We start from the raw sequence: 19,537 nt of genomic DNA, 5'->3' as shown, positions 1-19,537 counted from the left end.
AGTATAAACGAATGGGGAACATGAGGACAAATTTGAGTTGAGCAATGTTGGTAAACTGACCACTGTTTCCTTTTAGCTCCAGTGAGGGGATAGCAGAGATCGCTGGCTACGGTTAGCAGATGTTTAGAACCTGAATCCTGAGTCTCCAAAAAGGCACCAGGTTCCAGAACATCAGTGAGATTTGACTTCTAGCATTTCCAGGACGGTGTAAGTAGGGTGCCGCTAAGCACCGCAAAGTCGGGGATCAAGCGCCTCGGAGGGGCGCTAGGACCCAGGCACCCTCCGGCCTTGGGACCTTTGGAGGAGTGAAGGCAGTGGAAGCTCAGATTGGCAAACAGAGTCTCCTGGAGAGACCAGACCCTTCTTGGCGGTGGGAGGGGAGGAAGGCGCATGGTGCAAAGGTACAATAGTCTGGTGCAGCTGGGGCACAGACACCCGCACCGGCTCCCTGGGACAGCAGCAGGGGGATCTCGGCGAGCATGGACCAGCAGCACAGCGCGCGCCAGGTGAGCCCTGCACATGGCTGCAGAAGGCTGTCCCAGTGCACAGGCACAAGCTTGCAGCCCTCCCTAGACGTGGCTTTGAACCCCTGGTGCGGAGAATGCTCTTTTCTCCTCCCCCACCCCCGTCTTGCAATTTCTAATCCTTGGTGACAGTTCCTGCACAGGGGTCTGTGCCCGGCCGGCAGCGATCATCGCTTTCTTGCCTGGCAGTGCCTCCTGTTGCACTCGCTCTTCCCAAGCTGCCTCCTCTTCTGCCGGGTGTGGGGCACCTTTGCTGTTCGAATGAGCTTTCAATGGTTTCAATGGCTCAGCAGATTACCCGCTTTTCCGGGAAGCGGGGCATAACAGCGTTAGCCCTCGGGTGCGGCGCGGGCGCGGTGGGGTTACCGTGCAGGTGCGGCACAGGTGTGGGTGGCTGCACGTGTGCCTGGCGCCTCCTGCCGTTCCTGCATAGGTCTTCCCCAGGGCGGAAGATTCCCATCCTGTCCAGAGCGAGGGGAGCAGAGGTGCCTGGAAAAGAAAGGCTGTCTGTGAGGATCCTCATCTCCCCCCCCGGGGGGGGGGCAGAGGACATGGACCATGAGACGGGTGAGGGCAGTGGGATGTGGTCCAAGGCTAAGTGACCAAGGGCCTTCTTACAATCACTGAGTGAAGTCTGCATCTCCCTCCAGTGCGTGGGGGTTGGCATGCCTGCTTTGAAGCTTCTTTGGCAACCTGAAGTGTAAACCTGCAATGGCCTCTCTAAGAGCGTCTTCTTCCAAACTTCCAGCTGTGTGGACTGTTGAGAGGCCGCAAACTCATTCACCCAGGGTGCCAGGGGAGACGTGAGGCCCGCCCCCGAAGGCTTTAGAATTTGCCAGTTTGCTGTTGCCAGTTCCTAACTGCCCTCCTGACCTTGAACAGGCTATTTTAACTTTGCAGAGGCTCAGTTTTCCAAGAAGTAGAAACTTTAGAACGATAAATCATCACATGGTGGAAAGAACCGGGGTTGGGAGGCGGCAGCTGTATGAACTACCCAGCTACGAGAACCTCAGGCCACGTGTGCTGGCTCAAAGGCAACCCCCAGGCCTGGGGTCGTCTCTGACGGGAGTTTGCTAAGTTCAGAGACAGCCTACTGTCATCGTCTTCTTTACAGTCTTGCCACAGCTTGTACCAAGTTCCAAAAAAGCATTTATGGTCTGAAGAGTCCCTGCATCAGAAGTGTGGCAGACTGAATTCTGATTCCAGGCTGTAAAGTCTAGAAATCTTTCAGGCTTAAAGGTCTGTGGAAATGGACCCAAACGGTGTACTCTGGTGGACCTTACAGAAAGGTCTAGTAGAGCTTGAAAATGGCTACTAACACTAAAAACATCTCATGTCTTCACGTTAAGACCCTACTTGGCCAGTCTCCCACAGGCCTGAGGAGAGGGGCCCCTGGGTAGAGGGCCCAGTGTGCCGCAAATCTCCCACGAGAGGTGGCATGTGCTTCACTTACTCCTGATAAATACAATTTACTTACCCGGGAAAGACTCAGTTAATATTAACTTCTCATAAAAGCAGTTTATCAGTCCAGTAATGAAATAATGAAACTCTCTTTAGAAGCAACATTGAATATTGGAATGCCTTATATTGCTAGAGCTTAGTAGAGTAAACACTACTCAAAAAGGAAAACAAACACTAGGGTTTTTTTTTTTTTTCACTTTATTTCAGGATGAGAAATAAGCAGAATAATTTGTTTAGAGTGTGTTTTTTTTTTTTTAACTAGACAATTTTTAAAGAAACAAAAGAGCCAAAGTAAACACAACTCAAGACAGGAGAAATCTTGTTCCTCCAGGTTTTCGGAGAGCATCACGGGACGAGAATATCGATCACATAGCTGCAGTGCGCATTCTCCTGATGCTCTCAGTCTCAGGAGATGTCCTCAGCCTCCGATGAAGGAAGTGCTGCAACTATTTTTCCAAAACTTTCAGATAGGAGACCCATCGTGCAGCTAGTGGTTGGTAGAGCTGGGCCAGCTCGCTGAGTTTGGTTACAAAGGTCCAACTAAGCACAATGAAAGAGGGAGTAAAAAGGAAGCCTGAAAGTTTAAGTGTAGCTTATACACCTCAGTGCACTTAAGTCCATGTATCTTTCATGAGTGGGAGTTCTCTTCATCTTTGATGTTCTTGTTTTTATCAAAATGGCATTACTTATTTTACGCCAGGGAAGAGACTGACTCCTTTATAACTAAATAGACCTGAGCCAGGAGTATGAATCTATTTAGTCAATTTCCTGTAGATTGGGCACTTGAATTACTTAAACATATATATTACTAGCATGGTAGGTTTTTTTCCCTTATTTATACATGTGTGTCTTTTTACGTGTGTGTGTATGTGTGTGAGTATCTATTCAGCTATTTCTAGTAAGTCAGTTCCTAGTGGTGAGATTGCCATGTCAAAAGAAGCATGGTTTCTTTGGATGTGCACTTTTAAGCCCCATGCCTTTCCAAACCATCAGTCCTTCGATTGAGGTAGCTTTGGTCTTTGATGGATCATTTGATCTGAAGGGATCTCAGGTGTACTATCTATGACCTAAGAGTGGTAGGTTGTCAAAGTCTTTCCAGCTCTAAGATTATGCAAATATGTGCAATTGGAGGTTAAACAAATAAAACAATCTGTATATGATTATATTTTACACACAGAAATATCTTCATTGTTTAGCTTGAAGTTTATGGAACTTCATACATGAGTACTAAATTTACAAACTTTCCTCCAGTTCCTCCTTCATTTACACACACACAGTCTTTTTTTCTGTCTCTTTCACACACACACACACACACACACTGTTAGGTATACCTACTGACTCCAGTTAGTGTTGCCCTTATGTCTTTCTCTTTAGGGCTTACTGTGGGTAAGTGGAGACCAATCAGGGCTATCTCTCAGTAGAAGACTAATACTTCCCTCTCCACAGTCATTGATTGCCTGCAGCTCTGCCTCTATGGTAGAGCCCTGTTTAATATTTCCTTATCCATGTTGCCATGCCAGCTGGTTTGGTCTTGTGCAGGCCTTGTGTGGACACCCATATTGTTAGGAGTCATGAGTGTAGTTGCCCCGACATGTCTAAAAGAAACTTTTTCACAGTGATCTTCCATGTGCTCAGGCTCAAGTTCTTTAAGTTCCTCAGCTGTGATGTCCCCGCAGGGATTGTCTTGTAGGTGTCCCAGCTGGGCCCCTTCGACCAGTTGTGAGTGTCTGCAGCTCCTTTGGTAATGGATAGAAGGGTAAGTATTTAGAACACAGGGAGGCTATATCAAGTTAAGAAAATGGCAGCAGTATGTCCTCCTGTGGGATCTGTGACTTCTCTTTCCATGTGTCCAGGTCTGCAGGACAAAGAAGGACTTTCCTCCCACTGAGCAGGCCGTAAGTCCGTTAGACAGCTGCAGCTTACTCTGAGATCTAGGCACCACTATCGCCTATCGGTGATAGTTTGCTGAGGTAATACTTGAACATAGACTCCACGTACTCTGGTGCCCTGGCTTTTGTGAGGTGGATTTGTGTCCTGGAAGTGGCTATGCAGTAGCTATAAATCAACCCTGCAATTTCAGTGGATTAAATAAATGGTTTACTTCTCACATTTTATGTCCAGAGTAGGTTAACAGAGTGCTTGCTCCACATAGTCTCTTGGGGAACCAGGCTCGCAGAAGCTCTGCCACCTGTAATTCTACCACAGAGAACATGTGGTCTTGATAACCTTATGGCAGGGAAGACAACAGACAGGGTCCAAAATTAACAGCTGTTGTTAAATGTCTCAGCTAAAGAATGAAGCTCAATTCTTTGTGTGTGTTTTGGTAAAAACTAGTTGTATGGACCTTATCCAAATACATGGACACAGAGAAGTATTCTTTTCCTAAAAGACCAAGAGGAAAAAGAGGAGATGGAGGAGCATGGGGAGGAGAAGAAGACAGAGGAGGAGCAAACGGTACATACAAAGCAATCTATATCAGTGTGTTAAGGCAGATATAACAAAGTACCAAAGCTTATACAGGAGAGATTTGATTCCTCGCAGGAATTTAGACTGACTAGAACCCAAGATGAAGGTCCTGGCAGGACTGGCTGCTCTGAGTACCTCACTTCTTGGCTTACAGATAGCCATCTTCTCCCTGTGCCTTTATCCAGTCCTTTTACCGCATGTCTGTGCTCTGATCTCTTCTCACAAAGACACCAATCACATTGGATTAAGGTCTGTGCTAATAACTTCACTTAAGACTAATTCCCTTTTAAAGACTCTGTGTCCAAATATAGTCACCTTCTAAAGTACTTAGGGGTCAGGACGTCAGCAAACTTGGGGCATTACAGTTCAGGTCATGATGCATTGTTTCTATTAAATAACACGTAAAAAGATGTAGTCATGCCGTTATTATTGGAAGAGCCCTGTACATTTCTAAAACATGGAATTAATTTTCTCTTTATATCTCACTTATTTCCCTGATCCCCTGCTTTCACAGAAAGTTTTTTTTTTTTTTTTTTTTTTTTCAGTTTCCTGGGCATTTTTATAAAGGGCTTGATGTTAATAGGTGCATCAAGTATCTTGTTATTACTGGGGTGGCAACTGTGTACATGCAGGGTGAAGGGGGACCGAGACTGAAAATGTGGGCCGTCTGTGAGCCCTCCTGTAAGGCCATCTATACCGTGCACGCTTCTATTTATGGACACGGCTCCTGGCGTAAAGCTAAGCGAGGGCAGTGGTGAAGCGCGTGTGTCTCGTGGATTGATCACCATGAATCTGTGACCATGCTGTTGTCTAGACAGCATCTGATAAATTGCTGTTAGCCAGGCAGTAGCTGTAATGGATTTGTCACTGTCTGTGAATTTGTAGATAGTTTTGGCTTTTTGTTTTCAAATTTTCTATCAGGGGATGCACTGTTGATTAATTAATGATGACGATTATTTCAAATGGTTCTGCTATAGTTTGACATTAAAACTAAAAGTCATTATTTATGCAGAGTCAAGGAAATAGAACATGGGGTATAAACTTGATATTGATAAAGTAAATATTTGTCAAGTGAAGGAATGATGAAATCAGCTTTGCTTTCCTAAGTCTAGTTTACAAAGTACAAGCTTTTAAGAAAGACGGCCTGCAAGTACATATGGCGAAATTTATGTTCTGTTATTGAGATGTCTACAAAAGGATTATCTATTAAACATTAAGTAACTAACTGGAAGGCAGGAGAAATTGCCTAACCCCTGGGATAGATAAAAATTACCGAGAATGAGAAACCAGTGGATCAATTTGTGTACCCTGTAGGCTTGTCCTTAGGCTGTCACATTGGCTTTTTGTTGTTGTTGTTGTTTTTGGTTTTTGTTTTTCCAATTTGATCACTTTATAGCCTGATTGCAGCCCCTTCCCTCCACTCTTTCCAGTTTCACTCTCACGCCCCCTTTTCACTCTCCTTTCTCCCCCTTCCCCTCCTCAGAGGTACCCCATGGGCACCAACCCACCCTGGCACCTCAAGTCATCAAGTTGCAGTGGGACTAAGTGCTTCCTTTCCCACCGAGGCTAGACAGGGCATCTCTTCTAGGGGAAAGGGATCCAGAGGCAGGCAACAGAGACAGCCCCTGCTCCCACTGTTAGGAGACCCACATGAAGAACAAGCTGCACATCTGCTCCATATGTGTGTGTGTGGGGGGGGACTGTCATGTTTAATGGACAGCAAGGATGTCCATTAAAAAGTGGTGCTGTTTTGTCTGCCCATGTGTCTTAGATGTGATGAGATCTAACAGTAGTCGTGAGAATCAGAACCAGAGTCCCTGTCTCACAGACTGTGTCCCTTTCCTTCCACTCAGTGTGTACATTCTCTGGCATGGTATTGTCTGGCCTCAGCTCTCTGACTTGTGACAGTCACATACATATCCTTGAACTGAGTGTCTTTTTAGGAGTGAGGTGCATAAAGTCTTAATCTCTTTGGATTACTATAACAAAGATTGGGAACTTTATTAATAGTTCAGTAAGACTAGAAAATGTGAGATCAAAACATCAGCACATTGGGCTTTCTGGTGAGGATGGCTGTCTGCTTCCAAGGTGGCATTCTGGTGCTATATGCTCTAGAGGGGGAGTGCTGTCTTCACATGACAGAAGGGACAAAAGAAGTGATAAGTGACACATTCCCTCTGCAAACCCTTTTAGTCATTGTAATCAATCCATTTGTGCAGGTGCAGCCTCACAAAGGGCCACCTCCCTTATTGCTTTGGGGATTAAATTGCTAACATATATTTTGAGGGACAGAGGCAGACTATACCATTTTTTCTTGGCCTCCAAAATTCATGTTCTTTTTACATGTAAAATATACATATTCCATCCCAACAGCCCACAAAGTCTCAATTCATTCCAGCACCAACTCAAAAGTCTAAAGTCCAGAGTCTTATCTGAATCAGTTGTGAATGAGACTCAAAGCAAGAATAATCCTAAGGCAAATTACCCTCCAGCCATTGGCCTGTGAAATCAAACAAGTCCCTCAGTATAGGCGTTTCCATTGTGTGCACATTAGCCTGCTTTCTATTGCTATCACCAAATATGGGGTAACTTACAAAGAAAAGAAGTCCATTTATTTCTGAAGAAATTTATTTAGTTTTATGTGTATGAGTGTGTTTTTCTGAAGGCCTGGCACCCGCAGAGGCTGGATTCCCTGGAACTGGAGTTGCAGACAGCTGTAAGCGGCCATGTGGATGCTGGGAACTGAACCCTGGTCTTCGACAAGAGCAGCCAGTGTTCTTAACTGATAAGCCATCTCTCTAGTCCCAGAAATATATTTCTTATGGCCTTATGGTCTTGGTATCAGTCTCACCACCATGGCGCCACTAAGCATGGTCATGTTTGGGGACTCTGCAGCAGCCCCAATCTCATCTCTGCTCAGCATTACCCAGTTAAGGGACTCTGTGGTGGCCCTGATTCTGCAACAAGTCCCTGCCCAGCCCCTCTCTCTGCTTGATGTATCTTTTAAAGTATAGGCCAAGGAGGAACATGGCTCAGCTTCTGATTGTGCGCAGCGTTAACATCATGTGAACACCACACGGCTTTCTGCTTGTGCCCTTGATCAGTGGCTTCCAGAGAATGCCCTCAGGTGAGCCCTAGGCAGCAGCCCACCGCACGAAAGCTCCCTCCCTCTGTGGCGCTCTGGTCCCCTAGAGCGGGATTGTGGCTTTATAACGGGAGGAGGAGAGGCTCCAGCTGCTAGCCATATCCTGTCTTTCCCTCTGCCGTGTTATCCAGCAAGAAGGCCCACACCAGAAACTGTGCAGGTGCCAGCACCATGCTTTTAAGTTTTCTGGCCTCCAGGAACCATGAACCAGCAGTAAACGTTGGTAACGTCCGCATGATGCCAACTCTGTAAGAGAACGGGGGTTGAAAAGGATTAAAAGGCTAGTTCTCCAGCACATGTGTACGGAGCGAGGCCCTGCGGAGGCCATTCCTGAGGCTGGTGGTTTCCTAGAAGGAAGGTGACTCAGGAAGTATCTGAACATTCATAGGTTCTTTAGCACTGCACACTCTCCAGGCTGTCCTATGGGTTACGCAATAAGAAAAAACTGATTTCTCTACATTTTTAGCACCTGTTTTCTCCTTCCACTTAGAATTCTTTAAAGAAAAATTCTAGACCATTTTTGTTTACAGCACAGCACTTTAGAAAGCTGGTGAGTCATCCTGGCCCTGGCCCTGGCAGTGATGGAATGATATCAGGAAGACTTGAGATGAACCGTGTTGACCCAGGACCTCTTTGTCAGAGAGCCCATTGTCCAGAATTTCTGCCCAAAGACACTCATTTTCATGTCCCCAAGAGAAAACACTGTTTTATTATAGAACAGCACTTTCAGGGGACAGAGGCCGCTAGAGCACGCTCCCCATCTGTCTTTCATTGAGCAGATCTTGCCATCTAAGGAAGGGCATTTGGGATCTTGTGATATGGCATGCACCCGGAGTGCTTGTGCCGCTGCTGCTGTGTTGCGGCATAACTTCTGTCAGAAAGGCTGCAGCTCACCCACCGAGCTTTGCAGCAGCACCAAGGATCCCCTGGCCACAGAAACATGTGGGGAGTGGGTGTGGGGATCAACAGAACAGTGACCAGAGGGGAAGGTGTAGAAGGAGAGAAGGGAGCAGTGTGTCACAGCACACGGGTCAGCAGCGATGTCTGGTGACAAGGCTGTGTGGTGACCTCAGAGCTCAGGCCTTAGTGAGTTGCCACTCACTTCTGTCCCAGCTCAGTAGGCTCACTGGTAAGAAAGGAAGCCTCCAGGAGAAGGAAGGAGGGAAGAAGGGTAGGGTCACTATTATCTGGTCCCACCTGTCTCCGATGGCCTCTTGCTTCAGTACAGGTATAGCTGTACCATCCTGTCTTCTCCGGTCCCTTCCCCAGCCTCTAGAGCAGTGGACTTAATGCTATGACCCTTTAATACAGTTCCTCATGTCGTGGTGACCCCATCCCCAAGCATAAAATTATTTTCATTGCTACTTTATAACTGTAGTTTTGATTCTGTTATGAATCATAATGTAATACCTGAAATGCAGGAGATCTGATATCTAAACCCTGTGAAGAGGTCATTTGAGATCCCAAAAGTCACAGCCCACAGGTTGGGAACCATGGATTTTTTTTTTTTTTTGAAGACAGGTTTTCTCTTCATAGCCCTGGTTGTCCTAGACTTGCTTTGTACACCAGGCTGGCCTTGAACTCTGCTTGCCTCTGTCTGCCTGGGTGCTGGGATTACAGCCATGCACCACTGTGCTGGGCTGCTTCAGAGGGATTTATCCAGACTGTAGCCTCTCCTTTGCCTCCACCACTGTCATGTGGGTTGAAATCTGGAGAGATACGGAAGTATGGATGGTCGGAGAGAACACGTGCAGTCTGGGACAGTGGCTTCCCACTTTAGTTTCCCATCAGTAAAAGGGTCATACGGCATCTAGGAAGCTTCCCTTTAGATTTGACCTTACAGTATGGAGAAACGGTCAAGAAAGAGAGGAAGGGAAGAGGGAGACAGGAAGAAGGAGTCGGGTGATGGCATGGCCGGAGGAGCATTGCAGGAGAGACTGGCAGGACTTCCTGGGAGAGTATGAGCAGTGCCCTCCTGATACAGCAAGAAGGGAGGGGTCCTTGTTTCATAACACGTGAGGTCAGACCTGAAGCGAGTGGGAGTAAGCCAAGTGGGTATTTGGGACTAACAGCAGGTGCGTGGGGGTTGGGGGCTAGAGGAATTGCTCTTGTGTTCAAGCAAAGCAGTGAGACCAGTGGGGCAGCAGCAGGGGCAGGCACTGGGGGGCTTAGATAGCTAGACTGTGGAGACCTGGTCGTCCCAGAAAGAAGTGATGGCATCTGGCTGAGATCACAGGTGGCTCATCCAGCAGCTTCTGGAGAGCATCCAGGGGAACTAGTGAAGTCAAGAGATGAGCTAAAATCTTGCGGAGCTGCTGGTGGCAGTGACCATGGGAAAGGGCATCCACTAGAGCCATGAAGCTCCTCAGCAGGACAGGGTCCTTCTGGAGATTTTATTCCCTCAACGTTGCCCGAAGGTTAAAACTTCAGCATCCCCTGGAAGAGTGCCTCTGAAGCCTGAGGGTCTTGAGTTTACCAAATTACCAAATGGTTTGGTGATTGCTTCTCTGGAAAACTATGCTCCTCTATCAAGAATTGGCTTATTCATTAAAGTAGGCAGTAGATATGAAGACTCCAGCAACTTAGGAACTGCTCATTTACTACGTCTTGCATCTACTTTGACTACCAAAGGAGCTTCGTCTTTGAAGATAACCCGTGGAATTGAAGCAGTTGGTGGTAAATTAGGTGTAACTGCATCAAGGGAAAACATGGCTTACACTGTGGAAGGCATTCAGAATGATATTGAAACCCTGATGGAGTTCCTGCTCAATGTCGCCACAGCACCAGAGTTTCGCTGTTGGGAGTAGCTGCCCTTCAGTCTCAGCTGACAATCGACAAAGCTGTTGCCTTTAAGAATTCACAGACTCGTGTCATTGAGGACTTGCATGATGTTGCTTACAAGAATGCCTTGGCTAATCCCTTGTATTGTCCTGACTATCGGATAGGGAAAGTAACCTCAGAGGAATTACATTACTTTGTTCAGAACCACTTCACAAGTGCAAGGATGGCATTGGTTGGACTCGGTGTAAGCCATCGTGTCTTAAGGCAAGTTGCTGAACAGTTTCTCAACATGAGGGGTGGCCTTGGTTTGGCTGGTGTAAAAGCCAAATACCGTGGAGGTGAAATTAGGAAGCAAAATGGAGACAACCTGGTCCATGCTGCTATTGTAGCAGAAAGTGCTGCCATTGGAAGTACAGAAGCAAATGCATTTAGTGTCCTTCAGCATCTACTTGGTGCTGGACCACATGTCAAAAGGGGCAACAGCACCACTAGCCTCCTGAGCCAGAGTGTTGCTAAAGTCACCAGCCTTTTGCTGTTTCTGCATTTAAAGCCAGTTATTCAGATTCTGGACTCTTCGGGATTTACACTATGTCCCAGTCTGCAGCTGCTGGTGATGTTATTGAGGCTGCTTACAACCAAGTAAGAGCGGTTGCTCAAGGAAGCGTTTCCCATGCAGATGTCCAAACTGCCAACAACAAACTGAAAGCTGGGTACCTAATGTCCATGGAGACTTCAGAGGGCTTCCTGAGTGAAACTGGGTCACAGGCCTAGTTGCCGGTTCTTGTATGCCACCATCCGCCGTCCTTCAACATATTGACGCAGTGGCTGAAGCTGATGTCATAAAGGCTGCAAAAAAGTTTGTTTCTGGCAAGAAGTCAATGGCAGCAAGTGGAAACTTGGGACACACACCTTTTCTTGATGAGTTGTAACACAGATGCATTATCTTCAAGTCTCAGCCCAGACCAGCAGACCATCAGAGTCAGGTCTTAATTTAACATTCAACATTTTTCTCAGTAAAGTAAAACTTAAAAGCAGATATGTGGATAGTTACTCCCAGCTGCCCTAGAGCCAATAAAGCACTGTGTGTAAAAAAAAAAAAAAAAAAAAAAAAAAAAAAAGAAAGAAAAGAGATGAGCTAAATAGGGCACTGCCATAACGCAGGCTAGAGATGATGGTGCCTTCTGCCAGGCTGGTAGCAGTGGGGATGGTGAAACACAGCTAGATTCTGAACCAGTTTCCTAAATGGAGTAAACAGTATTTGCGGGTGGGTAGGACACATGATGTAAGAAAGATCCTACCTTTGATAGCATCTCTCTAAGTCCCTTCCAGAGCTAACTCAAGGGTGAACTTTTACCCTCACTTCATTGGTCAGGTTTGCTATCCACGCACACCTTTTTTTCCCCTCATATCTTTATGAATTCTTCTCCATGACTTGCCTCAGATAGTCTGGGCTGATATCAAGAGTGACCATAGTCTGAGGAGGTCTAAAGCTAGACCTTGAGTGAACAGTTCACCATGTGATGCTAAAATGAAGGCTCCTTCCTCTGGATTTCGAAAACCTTGAGATTCTGTAAGATAGCGATGAAAGAGACACGGAATTGTGCTTTGTTGACTAAAAAATATTGCTCATAGTAACTGAACCAGATTAGTGTGGAAGGTGAGAACCAGGGAGTTACAGGGATTATTTTATAAAGCTTTATCTGTATTTTATGTGTATGTGTGAGTGCCTGTTTATATATGTACCGTGTGTGTGATGCCCTGGGTGCTAGTAGAGGGCATCAGATCCCTAAAACTGGAGTTGTTTCTGGTTACTATGTGGATGCTGGAAGCTGAACTGGGCCCGCAAACACTCTCAATGGCTGATTCATCTTTCTAGCCCCCAGAAATCATTTTTGGTACAAGGGATGAAAGGTAGAGAGGAAATTATTCTGTTCTAGTTTCATTGTGTGACAAGCACTGTGATCAAAAGCAAAGTAGGGGAGGAAAGAATTTATGTTTTATTACAAATCACAGTCCACTGTTAAGAGAAATCTTGGCAGGAACTTGAAGGCAGGCTTGCTTGCTATTCCACCCAGCATTATCTCTAACCAGGGAACTTAGTCACTGCCTAGAACATATAGCAGAAACCATAGACAAATGCTGCTTCTTAACCTCTCTCACAGGCTCATGCTCAGTTCACTTCCTTACAGAGTCCAGAGCACCTGCCCAGGGTTGGTACCTCCCTCCATGGGCTGGATACCCAGATATGCCCATAGGCTTATCTGGTTAGATGCCTCAGCTGAGGCTCTGCTCTGAGATGGTCTGGGCCATGATAAGTTATAGTTAACAACTAGCTAGGACACACCCTGTAATAACTTAGTGGCCCGTGCCAAGCAGGAGTCACCACACGGCAAGAGCGGTTGTGCCACCAAAGCCTGGTTTACCTCGAGGGTGACACAGAAGTACTCCTGGGACCTTACTATCACACGGCCCCGTGGAGTCTGCCTGGTATCCATGGTTGCTTTTGCAGGTCATTCTCATCATCCTTCCGGGTCTAACATGTGAACAATCGGTCTGACCTGTTGTTCAGACTGTCTGTAGAACTGAAACTAGGAAGGTTTTCAACATGTATTCTAAAAAACCACATCTGGCTGGTGATTCTACAGATCTGAGAATGCAATGACGAGGGTGCTGAGCTGTTATTTTCTTATGCTTTGGAGTTAAGATGTATCAGTCTGTTCACAGGGTGCTAACAAAATATCACATGCCTAAACAACTTAAGTTCAGTTCTCACAGTTCTGAAGGCTGAAAATCTAAAGCTAGGATGCTGGGCGCTGGGTGCTGAGTGTTGGGTTTCTTCTGGAGCGATATTTTTTTCTGACTTGTGCATACCTGTCATTCTGCTATGTCTTCACATCACACACATACACACACTCTCTTCGTGTATGTGTGTGTATGTGTGTGCATGTGTGCATGTGGCATGTATATGTGTACATGTGTGTATGAATATGTATGTGTGCATTTTTGTGGGTGTGTATGTGTGTGCATATGTGTGCATGTGTGCACAGTGTGTGTTGTGTACATGTATCTGTGTGTGTGTGTTTGTGTGGTCTCTTCCGGTGTTATTGGATTAGGGCTTCTCTTCTCTAAGTAGTCCCATTAGGCATTGTGACTGCAGCTGGAAATTTGGGGAGACAGTTTTGTTTATAACAGTTAAATACTACATGTTAAAAACAACTTGCTTAAAGTCTATATACAATAAATTAAACTAAACACCTTTCAAAGTATACAGTTCATGAGTTTATTTTTCTGAAATGTGGTCTCACTATGTGGTCCTGATTGGCCTGAAAGTCACTATACAGACCAGACTGCCTCAACCGCAAAGATCCAAAGGCCTCTGCCTCCTGGGCACTAGGATTAAAGGTGTGCACCACCACCCCTCGTCTCTGTTCTGAAGTTCTGTGTAATGTGCAGTCACGACCTTAGTGTGATTTAATCTAGTTCTACCAGTCAGCTTTCTTGGAGTCAGTTCATGACCAGAGTTGACAAGTACCCATTGATCTCCTTTCTGTTATGGATTCCGCTGAAATGCCCATCACAGCTAGGCTCAAGGGTTTGAACATTTGGGAGGTTGTGGAACCGATAGAAGTTGAGGCCTGGTGAGAGGAAGTGGGTCCCTGCGGCAACGGCCTTGAGATTGTACAGCCTTGCCCTGTTTCCTGTCCTCTTCTCTGCTCCCTGTGCTGCTGACATGTGAACAAGCAGCCCCGTGTTTCTGCTGCCTCAGCCAAGAACCACTCCTGCCTCCATGCTAGCCCCACCATGATGGCCTGAACCTCACCTTCACACCACAAGCAAATTACAACCTTCCTTCCTCCATCTGATTTGTATCAGGTCTTTGGTAGTGAGAAAAATGACATGCCCTTTTGTGGCTGCTCTTTCACTCAGTCTGCTATTGAGTGTCATGTACACTGGTGTAGGTAAATCTGAAGTTGGTCGCTCATGTCTGCTAGGTTCTCACCAGATGGGCATACCACAGTCCATTTATGCCTTGCCTAATGGCCCTTCCAGTTGTTTCCAGTTCGGAGGAAGCATTTAACAAGCGGCCACGAACACCTTTAGACACAAATGTGGTAGAAGTGGCGTGGTTCTATGGCGAATGTGCTGCACACTTAATTAGAAAACTTACAAGGTGATTGTACCTTGTATATGAGAATCTGGAACAAGTGCATGTGGCCATTGTAATGGCCATGAAGTGAGGTGTCCTTGTGTTCATTTGCATGTCACTGATGACAGATGGTGGCATTTTCTCATGCGTTTTCTGTCCATTTTTATTTCTGATATTGTGACATTTTAAAAATATTTTATTCTATTTTTAATTATGTTGTTTATCTTCTGATTATCAACATGCAGGAATGTGTGTGTGGTGATATGTATATGTGTCTATGTGTGCATGTCTATGTGTCTGTGTTTGTGTGTTGTGTCTATGTGTATGTGTCTATGTGTGCATGTCTATGTGTATGTGTCTCTGTGTGGTGTATATGTGTCCGTATCCGTGTGTGTTTCTGTGTGTGCAGTGTGTGTATATGTGTGTTTACTGTGCATGTCTCTGTGAGTGTGTATGTCCACCTGTGTCTATGTATGGTATATATGTATGTGTATCTGTGTGTGCATGTGTGTACTTTGTATGTGCATGTGTGTCCATGTGTGCATGTGTGTGTCTGTGGGTGATATATATCTGTATCTGTGAGTTTATCTATGTGTGTGTATGTGCTATTGCTATTGAACCCAAGGTCTTGCTTATGCTAGACAACCACTGTCCCAACACCTGTTTCCAGTCCTGTGAGGTAACCGTATCCCGGGATACATTTACGCCCTAGTCAGTGAGTTACCTTTCCTTTTCTTTTTAAAAAATTATTTATTTAATTACTTTATAGTCTGATCCCAGCCCCCTCCCACCTTCCCTCCAAGTCCCACCCTCATGCTCTTCTCCCATGCCCCTTCTCCTTTTTCTCAGAGAAGGGGAGGCCCTCCCAAGGGTACCAGCCCACTCTGGCACTGCAAGTCACAGCAGGACTAAGCATGTCCTCCTCCCATTGCTGGCAGACAAGGCAGCCCAGCTAGGAGAAAGGGATCCAAAGAGAGGTGACCTCTGAGCCTGAAGCTGCTGCTTCCTACAGCCAGATGGGGCTTCCAGTGGAGGGAGGGAGGTTTGATGGCTTTACCACCCATTAAACCTTCCACCCCATATTTGTCTCACCCATGAGAAGTGTAGGGGTAAAGATGGAGCAGAATGGCCAACGAATTACTGGCCCAGCTTAAGATCAACCTCATGGTTGATCTTGACATCCAACCTCTGTCATTATTAATGATACGCTGCTATGCTTGCAGACAGGTCCTTAGCATAACTGTCTTCTGAGAGGTATCATCCAGCAGCTGATAGAAACAGATGCAGAGACCCACAGCCAGACAATAGGCCAAGCTCGGGGAGTTTTGTGGAAGAATGGGAGGAAGGACTGAGGGAGCTGGAGGGGTCAAGGACACCCAAGAAGACCTACAGAGTCAACTAACCTGGGCCCATGGGGCTACACAGAGACTGAACCACCAACCAAAGAGCTTGCATGGGCTGGACCTAGCACCCCTACACATATGTAGCAGATGTTCAGCTTGGTCATATGTGGGTCCCCTTTTCCTTTTCTTAAAGGTACTTTAGAAGAACAGATTTTAAGTTTCTGTTGAAGTCTAACACATATGTTTTTCCTTTCAGCAGCACATTCCTTTTATATATTTTTTTCCTAAACAATCTTTGCCAACTCCACATTTGTAAACATCTGTATTTAATTCTAGAAGTCTTTAAGCCTTGGACGCTTTGCCTCAGTCTATGGCCCATATGGTTAATACTTGTGAATGGTGTAAGCTTCAGGCTTTTATTTATGTGCTTACTTTGTTTCCTCACTCTGCGTACAGTCAGCCTAGCTCTGTTGCTGAAATGACTGCATCACCAGCTGGCTTACACAGAGCTGCTGTTGAAGCAGAGCTGATGCGCAGTCCTGTACCTGGACACTATAGTATCCCATTGTGTGCTTGTCTGTCATCATGTCAGCACCGCCTCTTTTGTCCACTGTGATTTTCTATTCAATCCTAGAAGCAGGCATAATCTTTCAGCTTTCTTTACAGAATTGACTGAGTTATTGTAGATCTTCTGTAATTTCAGCACAAGGTTTAGAGTTATTTGGTCAGTTTCTAGATTGGAACAGCACTCAATAGATCCAACCATTTCTGGAGAACTTAGATCCCAGCAACGATGCGGCTGCCAAGGAAATGAATGGATCTTGATAAGCTCAGGTTCCCCACACCTTTTGTTGGTGTTTTAGCTTCCAGCAAGGAGAGCGACGAAGAAATTTTATGCATCTCAGTATCATCAAAAATAACACTCAAAAACGTCAAATTCCCAATTCCTCATTCCTGGTATCTAGAAGTGAGGTGACGTGTGTTGGCCCTGTGTCCTGAGATTTGCTAAGCTCACTTACTGGTTCTCATGGTTGCTTTTGCAGTCTCCAGGGCTTTCTTTGCACACACTTGTGCTCATGAAGAGCTCCTTCCTTTTAGCCTGAGCTTGTCTCCTTTCTTGCTTTAGTGTGGTGGTGAGGGTCTCTAGGAGAAATGTGGGTGATGTGCTTCTATGCTTTGATATGAGAGGCGCTGGGTAATTTGCAGCTAAGGATGATACTGATTAATTCTCCTTCTCTTTATTTTTGGAAACTGTGGATTGAACCCAGGGTCCAGTGGGTTAAATGAGATTTCATATCAAGTAAGCATATGTAGGGAACTGTCAGATGTTTTCTCTACATTCATTAGATGCTGATATGTGTTTTTCTTTTATTCTGGGAAAGTGGTGAATTACGTTGCTTTATTGTAATAAAATATGCACAACATAAAAGTCGCCATTCTGAGGTAGGTGACTACTCCAAACTTTGAAAGTCCCACCCAGTTCCAGCTTTTTCAAAATCACTCTAAAAGGAAACCCATGCCCTCGAAGCAGCCATTGTCCATGCTCTGAGGTCCCACACCCCGGCAACTACCTGATCTGTATGTCAGAATTTGTCAGAATAGACTGGCTGTTTTGTGCAAAAGGACTATACTGTGTGGCCTTTGGTCTGGCCCTTTTCTTAGTACATCTGCTGGGCCTATCTATGTTGCTACTTGGATCTGTACTTCACTTCATTATTGTTTTTTGGTTAGTATTATCAGGCTGGCCTAGAACTCATGATTCTTCTACCCTTTAATTGTGGGGCTTAAAGGTTCTTAAGAGTTTTGTAGTTTTACTATCCAAATATAGAGCTTTTAATTTTTCATTTGATTAGATTAAAAAAAAAGTTCATACAATGTGTTTTGATCATATTTATCCTCCCTCCCCCAAACTCTTCCTGGACCCATGCCTGCTTCCTTATCCACCGAACTTTGTTCCTCCCCTCTCTTCCGGTGAAGGCCAGTCTGTACTGTCTGAATTTCCTGGATGAGTGGTCTTTCATTGCAGTGTGGTTGGCTGGCCAGGGACCATCAGAGAGACTCCATTCTCCTCTCCCTGCAGCTAACAATCCCCAAGAGCTTTGAGGCTAACTCTCATCTCAGAGCTGAAATTTGTTCTGGGTTGTGCTTGCATAGGTTTTGTGCATGCTGTCACAACTGCTGTGAGTTTTGTGTCACTGTTTTGCTGTGTCCAAAAGATGCTGTTTCCTTGTAGTCATTCAAAGAGGATTCTCGTATTATATATGCCCTAATGTGTCACTTTCTTTCAGGACTCCATGAGGGAGAGAGGGACAAAGAGGGAAAGAGAGAGACAAAGTGAGAGAGAGTTTGTGTGTGTGTGTGTGTGTGTGTGTGTGTGTGTTTAAGGCAATGTTTATGCTGGTATTGTACAGGAATATCCTCTTAGCCAAACAATTGTTATCTTGGGGAGTTCAGCTGTGCCCACTTCCAAAAGATCGACCCAGCTGAGCTTGCTGACTGTTTACATTTTCTCTAAGGGGACAGACAGGGTCACAGGACCCTCACCTGCAAACTTCTACCACCTGTTGTGTGCAGCATTGGCCTAGCTACAGTTGGCCGTGGGGAGAGGCTAGAATATATGGACTGGGGAAGACTAAGAGGATGTAGGCTTTATCTATGGGCCCCTGGGAAAATTGTTATTCCTGCTAGGTAATGACTTTCCAGTGTGAGATTTTGCAGGGGAGCACCCCCTTATGCTCTATAAGTAAGGCCTAGACACTCACTGGTTTGCATAGAGAAAACTTTGGTGGAATTACAGCTTGGTTTGTCGTTGAGACCTGAGGAGAGGTAGGCGTAGCTTATGGCTTCCTTGGGTAGGAACCTTTGTAACAGCTGGTGATTTAAACATGAGTGGATTCACTGGCATGAAGGCTTTGAGATCTCAGTGAGAAATGCACTGTGTATAGCACTGGCCATATTTCTTTGTTAAAGGCTTATGTGGGTTTATTTTAATTTTTTTTTAACTTCTAAAAGTGGGTGACTCAATGCTCAGAGAAAGCAAGTAATTAGCCACACCAGATGGGAGTTCAGGTCAGTGGGAAGCAGAAAAGAGGTGTTGAAATTTTCATATCTAAAGACACAAACACAGGAGCAGCCTGGGAAAAATAAGGCATGCAGAGTTCAAAACTGTTGCTATTGAGCTGTTTCCACATTTGGGCCAGTATTATGAAAATAACTCTATCTGCTTTTTGTTTATACACAGGACCAGATTTACCCCATCTCTTCTACTCCTGTTCCCTCCACCCAGCCCTCTTTTTACAAAACGTTATTGTCCCTAACACACAGTGGACTTGTCTTCCTGGGTTTGAATCATTTATAGTAAGAAAGATGAAATCAAGTGTTCTTCTGGGAATGTCCTGCTGGGAATATCATATTGACTTCTGTGAGTAAACCAGTCTTCCTCAGACAGACTTCTAGAGGTCAGGAAGGGGGCCTGGAGACACCCCAAGTCTACCATCTTCCCATCCTTCCTCTAATAGGGTTCTACGGCAATTCTCTGGGGACAGAAGCTTCAGCTTCAAGCACAAGTTATGTCCCAGGAAACCAAAGCTCACAACTGAGGAATTTTGTTCCAGCTTCTGCATTTGTTTGTAATATCCTACTTTGTGTATAGAAGTGGTTTTCAGAGCAT

General features: G+C 45.5%; 1 protein-coding gene and 1 pseudogene across 2 annotated transcripts in view; both read left to right on the top strand.

Moving 5' to 3' along the window:
• Positions 1 to 464: 464 nt before the first annotated feature.
• Positions 465 to 19,537, top strand: part of Pde8b (phosphodiesterase 8B) — a 213,142-nt gene continuing 194,069 nt past the window's right edge. For both annotated transcript variants that reach the window (XM_060385589.1, XM_060385588.1), the window contains exon 1: positions 465 to 506. In XM_060385589.1, the coding sequence (XP_060241572.1) occupies positions 480 to 506 (27 nt within the window). In that variant the 5' untranslated portion in view covers positions 465 to 479. The remainder of the gene's footprint in view (positions 507 to 19,537) is intronic.
• LOC110551095 (cytochrome b-c1 complex subunit 2, mitochondrial-like) lies at positions 9,934 to 11,504 on the top strand (annotated as a pseudogene).

The sequence above is a fragment of the Meriones unguiculatus genome, chromosome 6 (assembly GCF_030254825.1).
Source record: "Meriones unguiculatus strain TT.TT164.6M chromosome 6, Bangor_MerUng_6.1, whole genome shotgun sequence".
NCBI classification, from domain to species: domain Eukaryota; kingdom Metazoa; phylum Chordata; class Mammalia; order Rodentia; family Muridae; genus Meriones; species Meriones unguiculatus.
Note: the sequence above shows the minus strand (reverse complement) of the source record. Positions and strands in the feature narration are given on the sequence as shown.